Source organism: Salarias fasciatus, chromosome 13 (genome assembly GCF_902148845.1).
Source record: "Salarias fasciatus chromosome 13, fSalaFa1.1, whole genome shotgun sequence".
Classification (NCBI taxonomy): domain Eukaryota; kingdom Metazoa; phylum Chordata; class Actinopteri; order Blenniiformes; family Blenniidae; genus Salarias; species Salarias fasciatus.
Window position 1 is genome coordinate 7,838,075 of NC_043757.1, and position 22,068 is coordinate 7,860,142.

At 41.4% G+C, this 22,068-nt stretch overlaps 1 protein-coding gene across 1 annotated transcript in view; it reads left to right on the forward strand.

Moving 5' to 3' along the window:
- The window catches only part of dntt (deoxynucleotidyltransferase, terminal), a 106,852-nt gene extending 87,950 nt beyond the window's left edge, over positions 1 to 18,902 (forward strand). The window contains exon 11 of the mRNA XM_030107564.1: positions 18,619 to 18,902. Within this exon, the coding sequence (XP_029963424.1) occupies positions 18,619 to 18,705 (87 nt within the window). The 3' untranslated portion in view covers positions 18,706 to 18,902. The remainder of the gene's footprint in view (positions 1 to 18,618) is intronic.
- Positions 18,903 to 22,068: the final 3,166 nt, after the last annotated feature.

Below are 22,068 nucleotides of genomic sequence, written 5' to 3' on the forward strand. Positions count from 1 at the left end.
TTTATTGTGATACTAACGTATTTATTTATCCTTATTTAACACGTCTATGTAAGGTATCTGCCCTACCTCATCTCAGTTTGTCCTCAGTGCCAGTGGGTAAATGTTGAGGTAAACGAGATTCCAAATGACCAACATGGTACGTCAGTGCCTAATCCGAACAGAGTGCTGATGCTTTCTCTCACATCGCTGCTGTGTCTTTGTCTCCAGCACTGTGATAAATTCTTTATCTTGCTTTGACTCATGACTGTGGCCGATGTTTTTTTTAGCAGCCACTATTCACACACACACACACACACCACTGAATGATTGCCGTGACTAAACCAAACCAAAAGCTGGCTTGTTTGTCCCCAACAAAAAAAAAAAAAAAAAATTGTATGTCTGAGTTTCACAGCACTGGAGAAAAGTTGGGCTTTTCAAGGTGGCTGCCTGAAAATGCTGCCTTTGTTGCGGGCTGCCCTTGGAACATGAACATGATCGATGGATCTGGCAGCTCAGGTCATAAGAACTAAGATAACATCACAATATCGTTGTGGGACATAACAGCCAGTCCGACCTGGCCACTGCACTCCTCTGGTTTCGCTGCCATCGCACAACTGAGGGAGAACTTTAATGGAGCGTCTGCTAAAAGTAGCAATTACCCATCAGATCTGACATCTGCATTACAGCTGTAGACAATGGGACACTCCAGGGCCCCGCTCTGTGCCACTGTGATGATATAAGGAAGCGTTTTAACAAAAGTAGCATTAACAAAAACACAACAATAACAAAAAATAAAACTTTATATTTAAAATACAAAGGTTATTATGGCACGGTTTTATCTGTCTGGCCCATTCAAGATAAAACTGGGCTGCCTGTGACTCCTGAACTAAATGGACTTTGAGACACCTTAAAGGTTAAAATTAGACTGTCTTCCCTGCTTGTTCACAGCAATTACCAAAGATTTCACGAGGTTATCTGCAGTTTAAAGGTTTGATATAAGCTTTCATAATGCAGCTTGTATCCTAAATGGCCCTAAAAGCTTCCAATAATCAATACAGGCAGAACAGAGGCTGCAGCAGCAAATACTGTCCTCCTGCTCATTGTTTGGATATAACATCCAGATTCACTCTGCATTTCCAGGAGTACCGGTACGATTTACATCCAGTGCTTTGCTCATATGTACATTTTAGGAAGAGAATTGAGGCATCAATCAGTGCTCTTGGTCTGATCAGTTACTGCTGAACTCTGGTTGGCTTCTTGTCTTTTCTCCCGAGCCTGAGTTCAAATGCTCTAATTGGAATTTCCAGACTGTCCCCTGTCCATATTAATGCCTCAGCTGTGCAACAGGTCTGAGTGCGTTCTTACATATATTCTGAATAAGCAGCTTGTTCTTCTCCAGATGAGCTGCCACTCAGTATTACAAAGACTAGAATTTGCTGGGTTATTGCTTTTTAAAAAAATGCACAAATTCCCATTTTCTCCCCCTCTGCCAGTCAGAAAGAGGGTTCAAGTAATTTTCCATTTCAGGGATTTGCTTTGATCATGGCAGTTTGGATGTTTTTTTGTTTTTTTGCTATTATGTCTCTGAGTTGGTCTCGAAAGGCTGTGACTATAAGGCGGAATGATTGCAGAGAGGTAAATCTTCATAATGCAGGATAATTTATGCAGTGACAGCATTCAGTTTATGTTCTGCAGAGGTTTGTCGACAGGGACGCCCAATAAGGGTGTCAGCGTTTACAAAGTTTTCTACACGTGTAACCTGGACTTCTAACCGAGGTGTAACCGGTTACATTTAACGCCACAGATTTGTGAACTTTTTCTATGGCAGTTGCGCTATACAACCACTAGAGGGCTCTGTCTCCATTGAAATACAGTCCCTCATAACCCCAACAAATCAAAGCCATTCCAGCAGTTATCAGACAGAAGGGCCACCATTTCAGCTATTAAGTTGCTGATATGTTCACTGCTTGTATTGTCACATTTCTTCGATTTGTTGTTTATAAAAGCCTGTGAACTGCAAGCGGTAGCAATAGAGAGCTAGCTAGCTAGCTAACGGTAGCATCGCTGTCGGCAGCGTCTCTCCCTCCAGCTTGTTGGGATGTTTTCATGGCAGCTGGTCTCTCGTGGTTCCTTGTGCTGTTGTTGTAAACCAGCTTTGCTTGACACGGCCTCCACCCAGCAGTATATGCTGTCAAAGTTTTTCTACTCGGCACCAATTTCAATAGAAACAGCTACTGTAAGTACACAGAGCATTACGTCTGAAACCTTCCACACATCTTTGGAAATAATTGCACTTGTCGAGCAGAGAGCAGTAAAATTAAAACCTCTTTTTTTCTGACCTCCTTCTCCTTCAACAAGACGCCCGCTCGCTGCAGCCAGCCCGGTAATGATACCCCATGACAGGTGAACAATGCAAATATGGACATTCATTTCAGGATACAGTTACCATGTGACTGGGTCGTTCCACATAGAGGTCAGAGAAACAATTAAGGGACTTTAATGGGAATGATTGGGGCGTGTGAAGTGAAGTGGGAGGGCGGCTGTAATAATGATGCACAGTGATGGAGTAAGCCTGCTGGTGCAGAGCCACTTAAATAATGCTTCAACAGTTTCTCCTTTCATCCTCACTGCTTCCATGGTGATTTACGACTGATGACGGATATGTTTTTGGACAGTGAAATTTGGCGTTGACTCAATGAATCTGGTACAGTCTCAGCTTCGCAATGCGGGGAGAAGACATTAAAGCGGACGTTAAATCTCGCCACCCCGTTGCTATCAAGCTCCCGACCTCACTGCGGGCAAACTATAGCCTCAACGCCATGCTGTCAGGGTGAGTTTTAAAAACATTCACAGTGCAACAGCTACAGGAGAAGTTTCTTGGACATTTAACTATATTTTGCACCCGAAGGTTTCATTAATATTGATGTTATTTATACAGTTTTACTGATCTGATCCAGGCAAGTGAAAGTTCCCTTCAACTAAAATGTGTTAGAAACAAGCTGACGAAAAACTAAACAGATATTTGAGATTGCTTCCGCACATTCTGAGATTTTCATCCAAAAAAAAAACAATAATCATGTCCAATAGTATCAATATTCTTAAAAAGGAATCAAACGATCTATATTTGGATTTTCTGTTCCCATAGTGACTGTAGTAATTATCCATCTTTTATGATGGATTTATCCAAGCGAGGGTGATGAAACGTGACAGTCGGACCAAGACCAGAGTGCATCGTATTAGAAAGGACTCCAGCTCATCATAGCTAACATAGATCTTGCAGACATTTTAAGTTTGCACACTTGGAGGAAACTCTGGCGGGCATAGGGAGAAAATGCAAACTCAGAAAATGAAGTGCCCAAAATCAAGATGCTGTCAACGCTGCTTCTCTTAGCAGTGCTAATGATACCAACTGCAAGAACAACATTAAAGTAATAATTCAGGTTGGAAACTGAGCTAATATGTTTCATACATGCCAGTGTTAAACACCTAAAAAAGGCAAAAGCCACTTTTCAGTGCTGTTTGACAAATGATTGGTGTTTTTGCTTTGTTTGCGCCAGAAAAATACAACAAAAAAGCCAAATATATTCAGAAACAGAATAAATTTTGGGGAAAAAAAAGATCATCTTCAGTTTGGGATTTAACACCAACAGGGAATAATAACTGTGTATGTTGTATAATAACAGGCTAATGTTTGATGCTTCTACAATCAGATGGGCTAATGAGAATGGAGACAGCAAAGACAATAAAATGATGGAAAGATAAAGACGGAGTGACATTCGATGAGGAGGAAAGAGACCGAATGGCGCAGGAGTCCCTGACGAGGCTGGATCAGCAGGATGGTCATCTAATCAGCCTTCACAGTGGGACAACTACATCAGTTAGCATCAATGATAAATCATATTGACAGCTATTGCCTGACAGAAGGGGGGTAATGATAGAGGAGGGAATGTGGAGGGGTTGAAAAATAGACTGAAATTAAGGGGAATTAGGGGGCAAAAGAAGAATGATGGACACATTTAGTGAAAGGGAGAAAAAAAATCTAAAAGCATGGAAGCACATTCAGGATAATTGCATGAATATTATCTGTTCACTCGCTGCACTTGAATTCTATCACCTATCTCCCCCTGTCACCCATTTTGCCACCCCCACCGCACCCACTGTACCTCTGCCTCCACTTCTCCAGCATCCCGTCCGCCCACACAGTGCCTGCTAACAGCGCATAATGGCCGGAAAAAAAAAAAACTAAACAAAGCAAAAACACGTAAAGTATTTATAGTTTCTATTGAGTCAGTGTTTTGCATCAGTAGAAAATGGAATTCAATAGCAGCCTATTAGAAATCACTTTCCTGCAACATGTAATCTATTCTTTCTGGAATTATAGTGTGAAGAGAAGAAATGAGATGACTGGATGAACACGGGGGAACAAAGAAGAGGACAAACACAGCATAATGAAAGGGATGGGGCTGCAGGAGGCGAGGGTCGGGGGCTCGGCTGAGCCCGGAGACAGATCTCACTCCATTATTGATAAAAAAAAAGGGAAAAGCAGGAGGTTTCACAAAGGCCCGGTGTCGGCTCGGTGTTTGCCTGTCACGTAGCATTAATTGACACCGCCTTCGTGTTTGCAGTCAGACGTCCGTCCGGGGCTCCTGTTTCAGTTTACCCCATGATTTATTTACAGGAACACTCGACTGAACAGTCATTGGGCTGGTTCAAGTGGATGTGGTCTGTGTGCTGCCCTCTAAAAGCATTGGTGGTTTAACTCTATGGTGCACGGAAAAGTAAGACACGTCACATCGTGTTTATGCTCCTATGATGCTGATATTTGATCAGTGTCTTTGTTCTCGTCATTGTTTAGTTTGTCACCATTTCTAATAAACTGATTGTAAAAGACTTGTTTTGCCATAGTTATAGTGTCACTCGTGACATATTGAAATGTATCCTGATTTTCCCCAAAAAATATAATAAAAGTAGTAGAATGGTAAAAAAGTAGATTTTGACTCCAAGGTTATGACAACTTGGTTTTCAATCAACTAGGCCTAGAAAATACTTGGTCTGGTTGAAGGAAAAATTATTTGCTTTGTATTAAAATAAATAAAACAAGAGGCTTTTTCACTTTAAAGTTGTTGTTCAGTGGGATGAAGATTTTATCTGCAGGACAAATGTCTGTGGTCAAATCATCGAAATAGCCTCAATTTTGTGTTTTTGCAGTCTTAATCTCAGTAATTACAAAAACAACCAACGGCACCCACTAGTGGCCCAACATGAAAAATACTTGGTTTTCAGTGTTTCTGCAAACATCATGTAGACGAACATCATTTTCAGAACGTTGGCATGTGAATGTGAAAGTTTTCTGACAGGAATATACAAAAACAAGTTTTCATTTGAAACATTGTCATTTAACAGTGGCCTAATGCTGCTAATATATACTGCAAATCATCACGAGTGCTTATTTCATCTTAAGTATAAATTAATAACGATGTAGGAACATAAGGAAACAAAATGCTGTAACTGGTCAGATATCAACCACTTATCATTGCTTTTTGTTATATAACTTTCTCTAATGCTTTGTTGACCTTTATCTGCAGCTACTCTCTGAATCAGGACGTTTTGAATATATCAGTACTGAATGGTCATGGTTAGTTCTTTTCAGTCTGTTTAGATCCTAAAGCCTATCTTTATCTCTTGTTGGGTTAATAATATAACTGATTACACCCATCAGTAGTAAATAATCAAGATCTGGCCACTCTGTGGGGATGTCCTAACATATTAACAGTGTTCATAAAAGAGCTTTTATGAACACTGTTTGGTAGCCAGAGTCTCAGCCTGCAAAGTTTATTTCATGAATGTTTGAGAAGCAACAGTTTTGGCTTGTTTTTTGCATGATGTGAGAGGGTAAAGCAAAGATCTCAGGGTGTCATTTAAAAGAATTCACTAATCAGGTGGTGTAGGTGTTCGCACGAATCATGACAAATAAGATCACTTCTATTCATTTCTTTTGAAAAGCCTTCTGCTTTGAGCAATCACACTGTGCAACAAACGCGTGATGAAGAGAGGAAAAACACATCGCAGCAGATCTCAACCTTAACCACAGGGGACTCTGAAGTACATACTCTACACAGTATTTTAAATTAATCTCATTTCAGTGGGAATAGCAGATCTGGCTCCATGTTCCTTGAGTCATAAATAAATAAATCTTGTGCAGAAATTTGACACAGAATAAAAGAGAAGTTATTTTTTAGCCTTTAACCTATGATGCATAAAGTAAAGTGGGTATTTTGGTTTGGATGGCAATCTTTATAAACAAATCCACCAATGATAAAGTGCTGCAGACTGAAAAGTGTTGTTTATTTTGAAGTCTGAGGATCTTTTCAACTTGTACATTGCTTGGTAAAGTCACGAAAATAACAGAAAATGACTGGCTCCTCTTTTCTGAAACCCTGAGTCTCTATAAGTACGCATTTCCAGGGCCTTGACAGCAAAACTACCCCAGAGCGTGCGATTATTACCAGAACACAATATAGGGCACCTTTGACCACCCAGCGGTGCATTCACCATCACAGTCAGTTACCAAAAATACAAAATGAGTGCTATCAAGAAAGTACACCTTGGTGGCTCCAGCGAGGAAAAAAACCACCCACCACTGCAGTGTCACAGAAACAGAAGAGTGACTTCCCTTTTGTCTGATTTACAGTCACTTACTGGTTCTCACAGCACCCCACGCGGCTGCCACTTAATCAAAGTTCAAGTAAGATGGGGTTTCTTCCCCCCCCCCAAAAAAAAAACAAAGACGTGCATGTCCAACATTCAGACTGGATTTAAAAATTGTACTCTGTGGTTGAACAGAGTGAAGTTTTCATCCGGTGGTGTAATAAAAACCCTCTGTTGTAAAGCACATGGTGCACAGAGGCATGATATTGTTGGAACTGCAGCGCTTTTATTGAAGTTTCAGGTTTGTCATTTGTTGTGAAGTGATTGTGAACACTTGAAATCACTGTTTTTTTTTAAAAAAAAAAGAAGTCGATAACCATTGTTTTACATTGTCAGAGCTACAATGACCAATTACAATTTGAAAAGGGTAAAGAAAGAAATTAAAAACTCTGTTGTCTTAGAAATTTCTAACCTTCAAGGCTCCTGTGTTCCTGTCACATCCTTCAATTTGCTGTATCACCATTTGTGAGACCAAGAATATAAAAATGCTGAAAACAAAGCTCACATTATTCCGATGTGTTGCTTTAATTGAGCAGAATGAGCAGAGTGCTGAGGCAGCCGCGTCTGATCACACGCCGTCTGAAGCAGGAAGCAAATTGGTCACGCAAAACTAGCCCCTCTTCAACAAACCAATTAATTATTTATGGACTTCAGTGGAGCAGAGAAACTTAATTTATTGTTATCATTAGAAGAGTGTTGTGTTTGGATCCATGTGAGGGGGAGTTCGGATGCAGTTCACACGCGGCAGAAGGGCGAGGAGTCCTGCAGCTGCACAGTTTGAGGAGACACCTGCAAACTTCAGTCAACTTCCCAAATGATGGACGAAAGATTAATGAAAAGCAACAATTAAATATCTCTAAAGGAAAGTTTTTAAGGGGATAATCAGCAGACATTTAATACTATGATTGCTTTTTGTGTCGTCAAGTTGGGAGAAAATAAACAAATCTGATATGCTATGTACATATTGAAAACAAAATTTTACAGTAGTTCATCTTTTTGGAGGCTTTCATATAAATGAATATGTTTTCATTTCTTTAAGAGCTTGACACTGGCAAGCCAAGCTCCACTGGGAGCAATTTAGGGTTCAGTGTGTCGTCCAAGGACAGTCTGACACCCTGACGGGGTGAGATGAGCCGCTGAACCACTGACGCTGGGATCAGAAGATGATCTCAGTCAAACCAGCCCAGCAGCTTCCTCATTTGTCATCAGGAGTTGTGGAAAGGATGAAAGAATGAGCGAACCGACCACCTGAGGTAAAGCAGTCCCCAGACACGTACGCCTCTGAACCATTCCATTCAATTCCATTTCAGTTCTATAATGCCAAATACAGCACAGTCTTTTCAAGGCACTTTCACAGAGGGGAAAAAAACCTCAACAATTCCACACGAGCAAGTAAAAGTGACAGTGGGAAGAAGAAGAAGAAGAAAAAAAACTCTTCCAATAGGAAGAAACCAGCACAACCAGACTCCGAGAAGTAGACTTTCTGTTGTTTCGGTTGAGGTTAAAGGAAAGGAGGAGAGAAAAGGAGAGGACAGACAGACAGATGGAGGGGAGGGATTCAAATTAATCAACACCTTCCAGAGAGTTCCATGGCCACAGGCAACTAGAGAATAGTGGCAGATCATTATCATCACGCATTTCCATGACAGTATGAGAATAAGTGAAGTCCTGACACTGAAATCATTGCGTGGACAGACGTAAGAAATATTTTACAAATGCAAATCATCTCATGAGAAAGACTATTTTAAAGAAATAAGAACTTATACTTATTGCATATGACAAAGCGACACCTTTCTCTTGTATTTGCATGACTATCAATATTGTTTAAACTGATGATGTCTTGTGACGAGCGAAGTTATGAGACCACGCCTAAACCCAGCTGGCGTCACAGAATTCTCCAGATTGTGTCCTTGAGCGAGAGAACTGACCACATTTCTTCTCTGGGGAAGTAAACAGTGAAACTTGAAATCATTTAGGATGCACGATCATTTGTATCTGATCCTCTCAGACTCTGAGTAGCTGATCTACAGACTATAAGGATTTTAGCTGTTGATTCTTTTGCTTGAGATTGATCACGCTGAAAAAAGAAGGAAATGGAAGATGGGCGCTGGCAGTAATGAAGTCCTTGAGCAGAGGCAACTCGTTTTCCCTTTGAGGTTTGACTGGAATATTGATCCTGTTTGGAGGGTTTATTTGAGCTGGTCAAAATTATGGTCTTACACCAATTAAATCAGATTTAACACGAATTCAGTGACGTTTATCCAAGTTCAAATGTACATGTTTCACTTATTTTTTCCTACAGCTTTTAAAGTGCTTAAAGAAGTCATGTAGACTGAAGATTAAAGTTCTTAAGCTTTAAGTGACCATTTAGCTAATCCTTTCAGTCAGAGTAGGAAAAAGAGCTGCCAGTAATGTCATATAGGATGTTTTTTTTTTCTTTTTTTAGAAAAGAGGTTTAATATACACCGTATTTGTTCAATTACTTATTAGAAAGAAAAAAAGTCAGTGTATTTCAGTATGTAGACTTGATCAAGAGAATGAGGAAGAAAGGTTATTTGAGTGAGTTTGAATGTGGATTTTAGTGCCAAACATGCTGGCTTGAGTATTTCACAAACTGCTGTTACACTGGATTTTCCCTCCATGTCAAATTTAAAAACAACAGTAACTAAAAAAACCTATCTGGTCACAAGTAATAACATTCAGAAAGTCACATTTGACTGCATAGTATGATGAACCTTGAAGCTTATTGGCGAAAGCAGCAGAAGACCACACAGTGTTCTGCCTCTGTCAGCTGTAGGAAGCTGAAAACACAGAAACAGCAACCACACAACTCACTTCCACACCTCAGAGAAAATTAATGTCACCAGTTAACCTCACATGTGGGTTGTGGGATGAAACTGCAACAAACCCACCCGCGCACGGAGGGAAACATGCAAACTCCACACAGAGATGAACCTGAAAGATTAAAACGAGGCCTCAGTTATAATAAAGAGGCCAGAGAGCATATCAGAAATTGTAATGTCTTTTTGTTTTCCTGGTGAATCGGAAGCAATTGCACCACAGCCACAATGCAACAAACTGCAGAACCATCCCATAATAAGCTGTCCTTGTTACCTTCCATTCTGTTTATCAATGACAATATATGCAAATGGGAAAATATGAATTCTGAGATGTCAAACTACTACTCTGGCAACAACAGCAGTGCACAAAAAAACCCAAAAAACACACAAAGCTTTTATTACACTTCTCCCAGACTCTTTGATATGGCTGTTCATTGCCTTTGGGCAGCCTAATCAACTAAATAACTTTGATTTGCAAATGTTTACTCCTCCACGGGAGCAAAGAACCATAACACCGGGGACGTGGAGTGAGGATCCCATAGTTTCTGATTAGGAATTCATTATTTTCCACCCGTCTGCCTCTCTGCCCAGCGCACGGGCTGATTAGCAAGCCAGGGAAGGATAGGTAATGACGATAACACTCAACTCGATGGCTGTTTTATGGGCAGCAGTGCTTTATGATGCTTGCACTAATTGCTGGTGTGATTAGTGAGGTGTCTGTGCCCTCTCCGGTTGCTCAGGCTGTCCTATGAACCCAACTCTCGCCGACCGGAGCATAGGGGAAGTGTGGGTGTGCACCGGATCGCTGCAGGAGGAAGACACTGGGGCATAATCGACTTCCCACTTTTTCTGCCCGTCAGCCCTTTCCCGTGCGCTGCAATAAAGACAAATTAACTTAGAGGCAATCACAAGATTTTTTTCCCTAATCTCTTGGCGATGAAGTAATCTGTTTTTTCCAACTGAGAAGAAGAAAGGCCAAATTTAGAAAAAAGGATTCAGAGCAAATTACTGTATTTGGTAAGTTGAAATCATATGAACAGAAAGAAAGAAAGGAAGAAAAAAACCCCCCGCTGTCCTTTCTTCCATTGAGTAAGCCCTCTCTGATGGAAGTGTATGTTGCACTCCTCACATAAAGGTTCATGTCCTCAATCATAAAATTACTTTACCCTGAATATGCTCCTTTAGCATTAAACCCCTGGAGATATGGCATTGTGAAATAAAAGCCTCTGAAAGCTTTATCTGGTCGTGCCATTCAGTCTGACCTCCACACTCCAGTCCTCCACGCACGGGCAGCGCGGTCTGCACTGAAAGTGAGATGACGGCACTCTTAGGGAACTTTCTGTTAATTTTTCCTACCAGGGAGCTTGTGTAAGTGAATTTGCATGGATTTCAGGTGGTGTTTGCATACTTTGTTGCGTGACCTTTTCGCTCGGTTCTCTTACAGACTCGTTTTCTTCCAGCAAAAGCCTTGCTGTGCTTCTAAAGATAGATCTCTCTCTCTCCAAGACAGAATTTTCTATTAACATCATTCTTCAAATAATATACACTTAACTATGTTGTGTAGTTCAACTCTTAACCTTGCCAGGAAAAAAAAAAACTGTAAATAAAACAGATTGGATGTGAGTAAAATATTCAATAGCAGTCCTGTAAACACAAAGCTGAAAGCTGAAATATACGTGTGAGGAACTTGGACCACCAAAACACTGACATATGATATAACTACTTCAGAAAACCGCAGCCTATTCATGCATTTAGCTGTGGAACAGACACAGTCAGACTTTAAACCCTTTCAAACTAATATATATTTCAGGTTACCCGTGAAGACCGGACCATATCTGCGCGACCACAAGGCCTTATTTAAAGTGGTTTGATAAAATGATGCACAAACATTTTGATATTTGTTATTTCATTTGGTTGTTTTTGGAGTTGAGGTTGGAGCGTGTAAAATGGTTTATGCATTCTTATAGCTGAGCTTTTTCTGTTTAATTTCATGTCTGAAAATTTCCAATTACTGTTTTTTAATCATTTTATCCACCAACTACTTGACAATTATTGACTTTTCTGTGGCTGTTAAAGTTCCTCATGTTAACAATTTGATGTTACTAACATGATTTAAAGTAGAGGAGTCAATCTCATTTTAGTTCAGAGGACTCATACAGCCCAATTACATCTTGAGTGGGCTGGACCGGTAAAAAAGTGCCAAGATAACCTTTAAATCTAAATGTTACAGTTTTTCTTTGTTGTAGCATAGAATATATGTGATGAAAATGTCTATATATTTGAGAAAACCAAACAATTATGACCAGAAATGACCACAATCTCAACATAAAGCCAATTTCAATGTCAATAATATTTAAAGTTGCATTATTAAATGTGAACTTAATACCTGCTGTGAATATGAGATGGAATATAATACAACACAAACAAACCCACAACGTGGACTTGTGATCTTGATAACTACAATGTAACACTGGTAATTTATCCAAAAAGCAGAACACTGACTGTTCCTCCTGTTGGTTCCTTCTACAATAAATCTACGTAACAGAAGAAAGTCAACTGCAGCCATTCAATAACTTTTATGTTAGTTTCCTGTCTTGTCTTTTAGCTGTTTGTTGCCGACCGTGTAGAGCTTTATTACTTTTCCAGTAAATGCTCACTGAGGCTCAGAGACAAGACTGATGACTGAACCACAGCGATAAATTAGCAGACTGTAAAAAGTGAAACAATGAGCCTAAAGAGGATAAGACACAATCCTCATAACTAATATCAGCAATGGAGTAAAATGATAGAGTTCATTCTTCACAGCAGAAAAGGCCCCTTTTTAAAGTTAGAGAGAAAACGATTATTGTCTGTGCAGCAATAAATATGCCGAGTGTTTGTCAGATTAAAGATAAATGCGGTAATACAATTCAGCCACATTCAGAATGAGCAGGTATGTAAATACGAAGTGTTGACTATATGAAAATATCAACTACCAGCAGAAAAAGATCAAGTGAGCACGATCATAACGGTATCACAAGTTATTCATTCTCTGACGGTGTTTTCAGAAAAACACAAAAAATCACATCTTTTCTCTTGAGTCATCGTGTGAACAGGGCCTGAGTCAGAATCTCAGAGAAACACAACAATACTTTAGGACCACAGAACTTCATTTGGTCTGGATGGTCGCCTCTCTCCGTCCTCTCCCACCCTCTCCCAGACCGCCTTTGCTAAATCAACTGCAGAATCGCTGATGTCTCTCACTCCACCACTTCTGCCATCATGTCAAGATGTCCGAGTTTCTCCTGTCTTTCAGAAAGGAGGCTGGTGCGCTCGTATCGAACTTCCTCCATGTTTCTTTCCCTCAGTTGCTTGGCTGGCAGAGAAGCTGAGCAACTTTCCAGGTCTTTCTCTCTCTCTCTCTCTCTCTGTCTCTTGGTCTCCTCCGCTCTCTCGCTCTCTCTCTCTCTCTCTTTCATGTGTCAGTTGAGGCGGGCTGGCGTGTTGGGCAGGCGGCCATGTCCATCAGTGCCATCCATCAAGCGCTGGGCCGGGTGGCAGAGAGGGGATGACGGGCAGCAGAGAAGGGGCAGATGTTTTGCGGGAACTGATATGTGTTCGCATCCACGAGGGATGTCATTACGTGGCGGACAGAGAAACATGTAGCTGATTAGCGCCTTATTAAGTCAAGGACACTGGCTGGCTGTAACACACACCGCTGCCATTCTGGCTCGTGGCGCTGATAGCATGCCAGCCTCTGACAACACGAGTGTCTCACACAGATAACCCCTCCTTCTAATTAACTGCCACCCTCTTCTCCCACTCTAAGCCCCCTTTGATACACCAAAAAACTCCGGAATAAAAGTAGCTTTTTGCCATTTTGAGTGTAGTTTTCCTGTGTACGCCTAAAGGGCAGAACTCAGAGGTACATAAGGTTTGTGGATTTATCTCTCAGAGAGCCCAGACTGTGCTGTGGTAAGTAAATAAAGCATTGTCTCCCTGAGGGCATGTAAGGATTGCAGGAATTGAGGCAAGTGGACAGTGCAGTGGGCAGAGGGCTTTAGCCCTGATCCCCAGCCCTGGCTAAAATTGGCAATGTAGAGAATCTCATCTGTGTTGGGTTGGCTCTCTGGAGTTATCCTCTGTTTCCTCTGAGCAATAAGCTTCGCTATGCGTTGCTAGGAATATGAGTTTTCTCCAAATCACATCAGCCTTGTCCGGCACTCACCTTTTCCTTTGCTCTCCGAGTCATCTCCTTCCTCCCCCACTCCCACCTCCATTTTTTATCACCTGTATGTTTAATACAGTATAGCTCACAACATCATAAATTGCAGAGATGTGTGTCTGCATTTCATGTGTTTTGAGTGGTCGGACCAATAAATGGGCTCAGGGTTATGAGAACAGTGAAATATACAGGCGGCAGTGGACCACTTAATGGACCTTGGGATGGCTTCACTCAAATGTAATACTGTTTCACCAACAATGCACAGTTCTCTGTGAAAGAGGGGAAACATTTCTGTGGACACAGCAATTTAATGTGCTTTTGTGAAAGAGAAAATGAAAGCATTTGAGGGGAATGTGTGAAGTTATGCATCTCATTTTCAAAAAGCATTCGATTGATCGTTTCGAAAATTGGTTCCCTTCGTCGGGTTGCTGTGGTTTTCAGCCACCTCGTGCTCAACAAAACAGACAGACACAACCAGCAAGGCGACACTGCAGGTTACCCTCTGAGACCCTGTTTACTCCACAATGTTGCAAAGTTTCGCACTTATGAAGCCATGTTTTGAAATTGATATCTATTTACACAGGAATAGTTTTCATGTTAGGCCACTAGTGGGTGCTGTTGGTTGTTTCTGTAATGAAACCGAACAAAAGAGAAACACAGAGAACAAAAAAGACAGGTGGTGAAGTTCTATTGTTGTTACGGTAACTGTCAGTCCAGGAGAATCCGGAGTCGTGACACTCTGGAGGCCGACATTGTCCAGAAGAACTATTTTCAGGGCCGTGGTACACAGTAGCAGCAGGAGACGGAATTCAAACATTTTAGACGGAGCTGGAGTCTTTTCAAAGTTTCACCTTGTGGAAGTGTTTTCAGTGGCTTCAAAACCCAAGTCAATGAGTAGGAAGACATTTTATCTGTGTTAATAACTGCAAACTGACTTATAGGACCCTAAAAACCTCAACTGACCTTGAATATTTATATCCTTTTGATCATACACTGACGCCTTTTCAATTTAAGATCACAAATAAAAACCTGACTATGAAGCAACACATGAGCTCCTCAGGACAAATATACCCAATGAAACCATGTTTATTTCATCTCTTTCCTGTACGGTTCTTGCCCTGGAGGCTGCGGAGGGCCATGGCAGGGTGCTAAATTAAATAATTTAGAGGAAAAAAACCCCCCACACACACAGATTGATATTGACTTTTGTACTTATGTCTTTGTGGCAGTGTTAGCCAGAGGCCACAGGACCAATGTGTTTGGACTGGACCTCCATCCATCCATTTGCTAATCTGGTTAAAGTTGTATCTCCAAATCCCTTCAGGGTATTTCTTCATTTTCAACACACTTACTCACAGTCATACAAAGCTGTGCAGATTAATGTGACTCTACATGTGGTTACACTTTGTGAATGCTATATCTGTTCAATGCTCTGAGAGATCTTCTTTGTTTTCACCACAGTCTGGTCTCCAGAATTAACTGGTTGAAATGCACAGCCCTTTACATCTCATATTCGCTCCATTCTTGGAAAACATGACGTCTGTGAAATAGAAATAGTGAGAGAGCACATATGTTTTGGGGTTGTCTTTTTCATGATATGAAAAAAAAATCTGTAAATTATTCCAAACATAGACTTCAATTCTTTATTTTACATTTAGAAGGTTTCACTCTAAAGGAGTGTGGAGACAGATAGATTTAAGTGCAACTTCAATAGCTGGTGGAGGCATGCAGAAACTAAAGGATTCTGATTTTTTTACTTTGTATTATCTTTTTTAAAAAAAATGTTATTGGTCAGGATGCTGTCAGAGTTTATGTTTTATCTCATGTGTTTTCTGTGGCGATGTCTCTGGTCTCCGGCTCCTTGGTTCCCCCCTTCCCTGCCCTGACGTCTTTCACCTGTGTGTGGTTGTGGTCACCTGATGGGTTTTTAAGGGGCTGTTCTTGTGTGTTCTGGTAGTCTCGGTGTGTCTTTGTTCCTCTGCAACGCAGCTTTCTGTGTCTTTGTCTCTAAATGGTAAATGTATTACACTTACACAGTACCATCATACCGACCAGATCAGCCACTGATGCCCCAACTGATGTGGCTAAAACTGCAGCTCAAAGTGAAACCACTCACTGCATTTTGGATTGCATTAGACAGCACAGAAAAGTAGCAAGTACTCCTAAAAACATTTAAACTGATTTACTTAAGTATTGATCTTATATATTTTCAAAAGTGGCATATAGTTGCACGTTTCACATAAAAGCGATCTAAACTTAAGTTTTGAGAGTATGGTGAATTATCTTTTTCTCACTTCACTTAATTACACAGAGCAGTTCAGTTTCAGTGAGGGGTCGCTCCCAATGCACAGAGGCTCTCTCTCCAGTGTGGGAGGATTTCTACAAAAACAAAAACTCAACTATTTACTTCTCATTAATTTCTATAAGATCGAATGGGTCAAGGTTGTTGGATATTTAATACATCCTTTTTTCTCACTTGAGTTTGGTGGGCTGTCAGTTTATATGACTCAAACACTGTTTACACAACATTTAGAGTGAAATTCATCACTTTTTGTGGTTTGTTCCAGAAAAGTTTTAAATTCATATCTGTTTACATGGAAAAGGCACACACTCAAAATGCGCAGTTGGTTGTTTTGAGTCTGGATGTGACCCGGCAAAGTTATAGAGTTTGGGAGCAAATCTAGGGAAAGCTTTGTGATCTATGGTTTTGTGACGGGCAGAGGCCACAGTGAGGTGGACGGAGGGACAAGATCCGAGGAAGCGAGCGGGGGTGGCTTTGACGAGGGGGTCTAATAGGTAAGAGGGGTGATGTTGTGGATGGCTTGGATTTTATGAGGAAGAGGTGTGTTTGTGGAGCTGCTGTAAAACTGGGGTGACGTGGTTGAAAGAGGGGCTTCTGGTGACCATGTGAGGAGATTTTTGATCACCGGAAGCTTCTGCAGGGATTTGTGAGAGAGATCACTTGAAGTCATCAATGTGAGAGGTCACGAGGCTGCACACAAGAATAGAGGTGAGGGAAGAGGGAGGGACGGAGATGATTCATGCTGTGTAGGCTTGGTAATATTGGCTATATGTGAACGATCAAGGATGACAGATTATTCATTCAAACCCTGGTTATGCCATTGGAGAGAAAATTGTTATTGCTTCACCAGAAAGGGCTACTCATGACATTAAATCACATATGCTTTGGTCAAAAGATGGCAAGTAGGTGATCAAATACACCAAATTTAAACAAGCTGTGTTACACCACAGACCACCAAGGTACGAATACCATGAACCAAAAAATGTCTTCTATGTTTGCGATGTTTGCTTTCTGTATTTCTCAGAGAAGACACTTTGCTCATACACAATAAGTGATCGTTTGTCACAGTTAGATATACGTTCAGAGAAAAGTATTCTAAATAGCAACGTGCACACCTAAACGTTCATAATAATATGACACACTTTGAGACCCTGTTTGCACAACATTTTCCAGTGAAACTGCAAAACTTTCATTGTGTTTTGGGATGACAGCGATGATCAGAGCCACTGAAAAATTGACTTTTTGAGAACGAAAATGCATTTTCCTGAAAACTCATGGGCTCTGTCTCCGTGCGACTACGCCTGTGCACCATGACCATAGTGTAAGTTCTTCTACACTCGCGTGAGTAGGTAACGTGCCTCCAGAGTGTAATGAAGTTCAATCGACTAACACGGCTATCCAACATGGTCGTCTGTCCATATAAATATACGTGTATTCGCTATTGTTGTCTGCACAGGTATGGTTTTACTAGATCATTAAAAAAGGCCTTTACCAATGTAGTGCTGTTTCCCTTCAGGGAAACATGCGCAGGGACAGTTTGAGATGCTGCAAACATTTTCCTCAATCATCCTACGCAAAACACCTCACCACCCATTTGCAAGTCCAACTAGTACAATGTAGTTTCACACAGTTCCCCGAAATGTTCCCGTGTTTCAACTCTCACTTTTACTTCCAAATGATGTGGTCAGCGTGAACTGGCTGCACCGTGGGCTTGTTTCTTTGCTGGCTGCACTTTGCTGCTGTAACGTAGCCATACCTACGTTACCATAGCTGAGAGAGATGAAAAAAAAAAAAAAAAGCAGCATGTGCTTTAACTTTCGGACAAATTTATCCTGAAAGTGGTTTGAAAAGGTGTGATAGGAACACAGTTTCGTGCAGTGTGCACTCATGCGTCCCTTTTGCCAGGCTAACCTGTCATTTGCATTATATATAACAAGCCGGTGTGGAGGGAGACGTGCCTTTTGGTGTTTTTCCCCTTTCCCCGCCGCCTACTAGTTGCTTTCAGTTATCTCAGCCTTTGGCTGGCAGTGGGAGCTGACATGCTTGTGATTTTCCTGCCATCTCTTCGCTGCATGTCAGGTCCAGTTTAGCACTTGAAGGCAGGACGTGTCAGAATCGCAGCTCTCCCTCTCGCTCTCTCTCCGGGCTGCCTCACTACCAAGGTGAGTCAGGCCTCGTCACCGCTCCTATAGAGACATAACCCGTCACATTGCTCTGGTAGGCGGCCAGCAGTTAATAGCCCTGTCGTGATTTGTCGGGGTAAATACTCATCTGCTGAAGAGAGCAATCACTTAGAGCAAGGTTAGAGTGTTTATGGGGTGGAAGGGAGGTGGATTCTCAAATGTAAATCTGTGCAGCCATGGCATGCCCGAGCCTTGGCACAGACCGAGTGAAGAAAATCTTAAATTGATATTGACAGCTTGCAGTTGAGACGGGAGTCAGTATGAAGCAGATCTAAGGCAGCGAGTGCACGGACGTGAAGAGTTTCCACAAGGGTAAACCCAGAAGTTGAGGAATCTGTGCCAGGATCAGAGATAAATTCCTGCACAAGTCACTGATTTTCTGTTTGCTTGTCCTTTATCTAGAAAGAGTTCCTGGCAGCCACGACTGAAAAGGACATCTTTGCCCATCTGGGTCTCGAGTACATTGAGCCTTGGCAGAGGAATGCGTAGGCCTCCGCTCCTCTCTGGCTGGATTGATACCCTGTGCGAACATCAGTGTTCATCCCATCTGCTTGCTGCGTCGCAGCTCTTGTGTGATTCGCTTTCAAATGTCTTTTGATTTCCGTGCACTTTCACACTGCTGTTGCCAATATTGTTGTTGTTGTCTGGATTACATGCTGATGTATGATTCATAACGCTGTTTATTCACCATTGTCTGCATGCAAATAAACATTCTCCTATATACCATTCACGTCTTGCTTGTCTCTGAGTGTTGTAATCATGAGCGGGACAAAAAAGACAAATCAGTCAGAGTGCGAATTGCCTGGGGTGCCTTCAAGGTACTGAGAGCGAGGGAATGTGAAAGAAACACAGCGGTAAGGGGGGGGGGGGGTGACCACGAAGAGAAAAAAGGAGGGTGAGCAAGGAGACAGGAAATGATGAGAAGCTGAGGAGGAAGGGTGATTTTTTTTTTTTTTTTTTTCTTCGTTGAACAAAATGTAATCACCCTCCTCCTGGCAGGAAAGTGCTCAGCGTGAAGCTGAGCCAGGTCTCGGGGGGGAACCGAGAGGCGGGTAATGAGCTTCAGATAGTGGAGCGTTCCGTGTTGCCATTTAGCCTCTATTTAAGCCTGAGTCCACTGGAGATCATCAGACCGGCATCCCACCCCGACTTCCCTCGTACATCCAAAATACCCACAGCGTTCCCTCTTGGTTACCCCGCTTCCCCAGATGCTCGCCCGAAATTAAAGGCAATCTGCTGCGCGGGGAGATCATGAGGAATTCAGACGGAAGGTAAATGAGCCCGCTAACCACATGGATGGATCTTGGCATTGGAAGTAAACTGCAGCTCCAGAGCATCCATTATCGCACTGCTTTTGACTGTGCTTATGTTTTATGTACGATGGCTGTTTATAAAGATTTATGTCCTTATTTGTCCCAACAATGATCCACTAATTAGAGACACCATCGATCCTGGTGGGCAGTTTGGGTAATAGTAATGACTCGACCTGCTCTTAGATTCCCATGATGCTCGGCTCCATCCCCACCCTCGGTTCATCTTGTTGTGCCTCATTGAGAGCAGAGACATTTGAGAGTCAAGCATTTTGGTGAATCACCCTATTTAATGATCTTGAAGTAGAACAGTCCGACACTTTGAGGACATGACCCGAGCCTCCTCCTCCTCCTCCTCCTCCTCCTCCTCCTCCCCTCGCCGCTCTTTCTTCCTCCTTCCCTCTTGGTCTTGGTCTTGGTCTGCCTTTTCTCTCCCGCTGTGCTGCTCTTTCAACCTCGCTGACACAAAACAAACTTTAAAGCTTCTGAGTTTGCAGCGGTAACCAGAAGGAACAACCTCCGCAGCCCTGGGTTATCTAACATTTTCACTTTAAAAACGGTGGGCTGTTTTTTTGTTCTCCCTTCAACAGAAAAGCAACACATTTCTCCAGAGTCAAATAAAAATCTATCTGACCTCAATAAATTTACATTTGTCCTACTCTCTTTTTTTCCCTAATTGTTTTTCAAGTGCAGATGGGATCTCTTTCTGCTTTCACATTAAATATTCACAAGTGTAAAGGGATTAAAAGGCTGTTGCTCCCAATTTAAAAATTCACACATTGTTGTTCTAGTGCTGGAAAACTGTTTGCAAAGTCAAAAAGCAAAGATTTAAATGCAGCACAGACGCACTGTCTACTCCGAATGATCCCGTCGGTTCTCTGTGTCGGGATGCATTTGCTGAATGAGGCCATCTTTAGTCAGAGTTACTTTATCTGGCCATTTCACCAGATAGCTGCGAGTGTCCAACAAGCAATTATAGTGAAGTATTTCATTACTTAACTGCAATGAACTCGGGTCATTACCAATTATGACAAAAGAAATTCATTCGGAAAAGACTGTAAATAGACTGCGCGCATGAACGTCCACGTTCTGTCCCTCGGCTGAGTCAACAAATCATTAATGCAGCTTTGGGTGCAGATAAAAAGAAAGATTGCAGAGTTATCAGCAATCTTCTTGTATTACCTCCTCATTGAGTTGATAGGAGCTGGATGCAGAGCAGGCAAATGCTTGACCTGATGTTGACCATCCACCTGTAATAACCACTGTCTGTGAAATAAATCCATGAAATGGCTGCAGTGGAACAGTTTAGGAAAGTCACGCTAACAGCAATATTGTCAAGAACATAGATAGATTTATAGCAGTTGTGGTGTGTGTGAAACAAGAAATGAATGCGGGACAGGCTGCTCCCTCTGATTTTAAAAGTTTAGAAGCAATTCTCTACTTATTTGGTGGATTTCCATAACTTCAAATTGTAGCATTTCATTTTTAGAAGATATTTTTGACATAGTGTATAAGTATTGGTTTCATCTAAGAAAGAACTCCAGGTTTCAATAATGAAGTGACGCCCTCTCCTTATGGTGTATCAGTCACTCCTCTGAAACTGGTTTTAGACAAAGCAACAATTGAAGATGGATGGAAAAATTGGTGAATAAAATTGAATTAGGAATGAATCAACTGCTCAGGAACAACAGTAATGAGTACCATCAGTTAATCAATTAACTCTTTGAATATTTGATTGGCCAAAGAAAACATACTGTACATTGTTGAATAATTGAGTAAGTTTACAACAACTATGCATGTCTTCATAAAGCAATGACCACTTGATAAAATACAAACCTAAACCAATCAAAGACACGGCGCTGCGCTAAATGCCTCAGACATCGAATGTTTGGGATTCAGTCGTTCAGTCCAACTGTGCAAACATTAGATCAGTTTATGAGGCGTCATAAACTCTCATTCTGAGACACCCCCAGATGCCACATGCCATGGAAAGACAACAGATGTTATTTTGGGGGTTGTTGCCTCTATATAAACAGAGGAAGACCAGAAATCAACAGAGTTAGAGTTCAGCTCAGACTCTTCTTGCTCTCAGTAAATTTACTTGTGTTTGTATTCTCTGCAGCTCTAAATAAACCCTCGAAAACCCTGACTGCTCATCTATGGCTTCGTCTCACACAATTCCTCAGCAGTCATATTTGTATATTTCACTACATGCTGAGTCAACTTTATAGCAAATTTTTCATTTTCTTTTATTTCATCTATTTCTAGCAAATAAGTAACACATTTACAAAACAAAACACCTGAATATAACCAATCCTATAATATAAACACTTTCCACAGGAAACACGCAGGTCCAATGTTAAATTTGTTTCATTTCTACTCCAAAAGGAGTGGGAAGAAGAAAACTTCTTTAATCTTACCCCAAAGTACCCGTCAGGAGCTTAACATAGCAGCTTTCAAATACTTCCTCTTGTTGTTTAAATTCATACCTGGACAATTCTATGCCAACATGGTAAGACAGCTACAATACCAGATGGTAGAG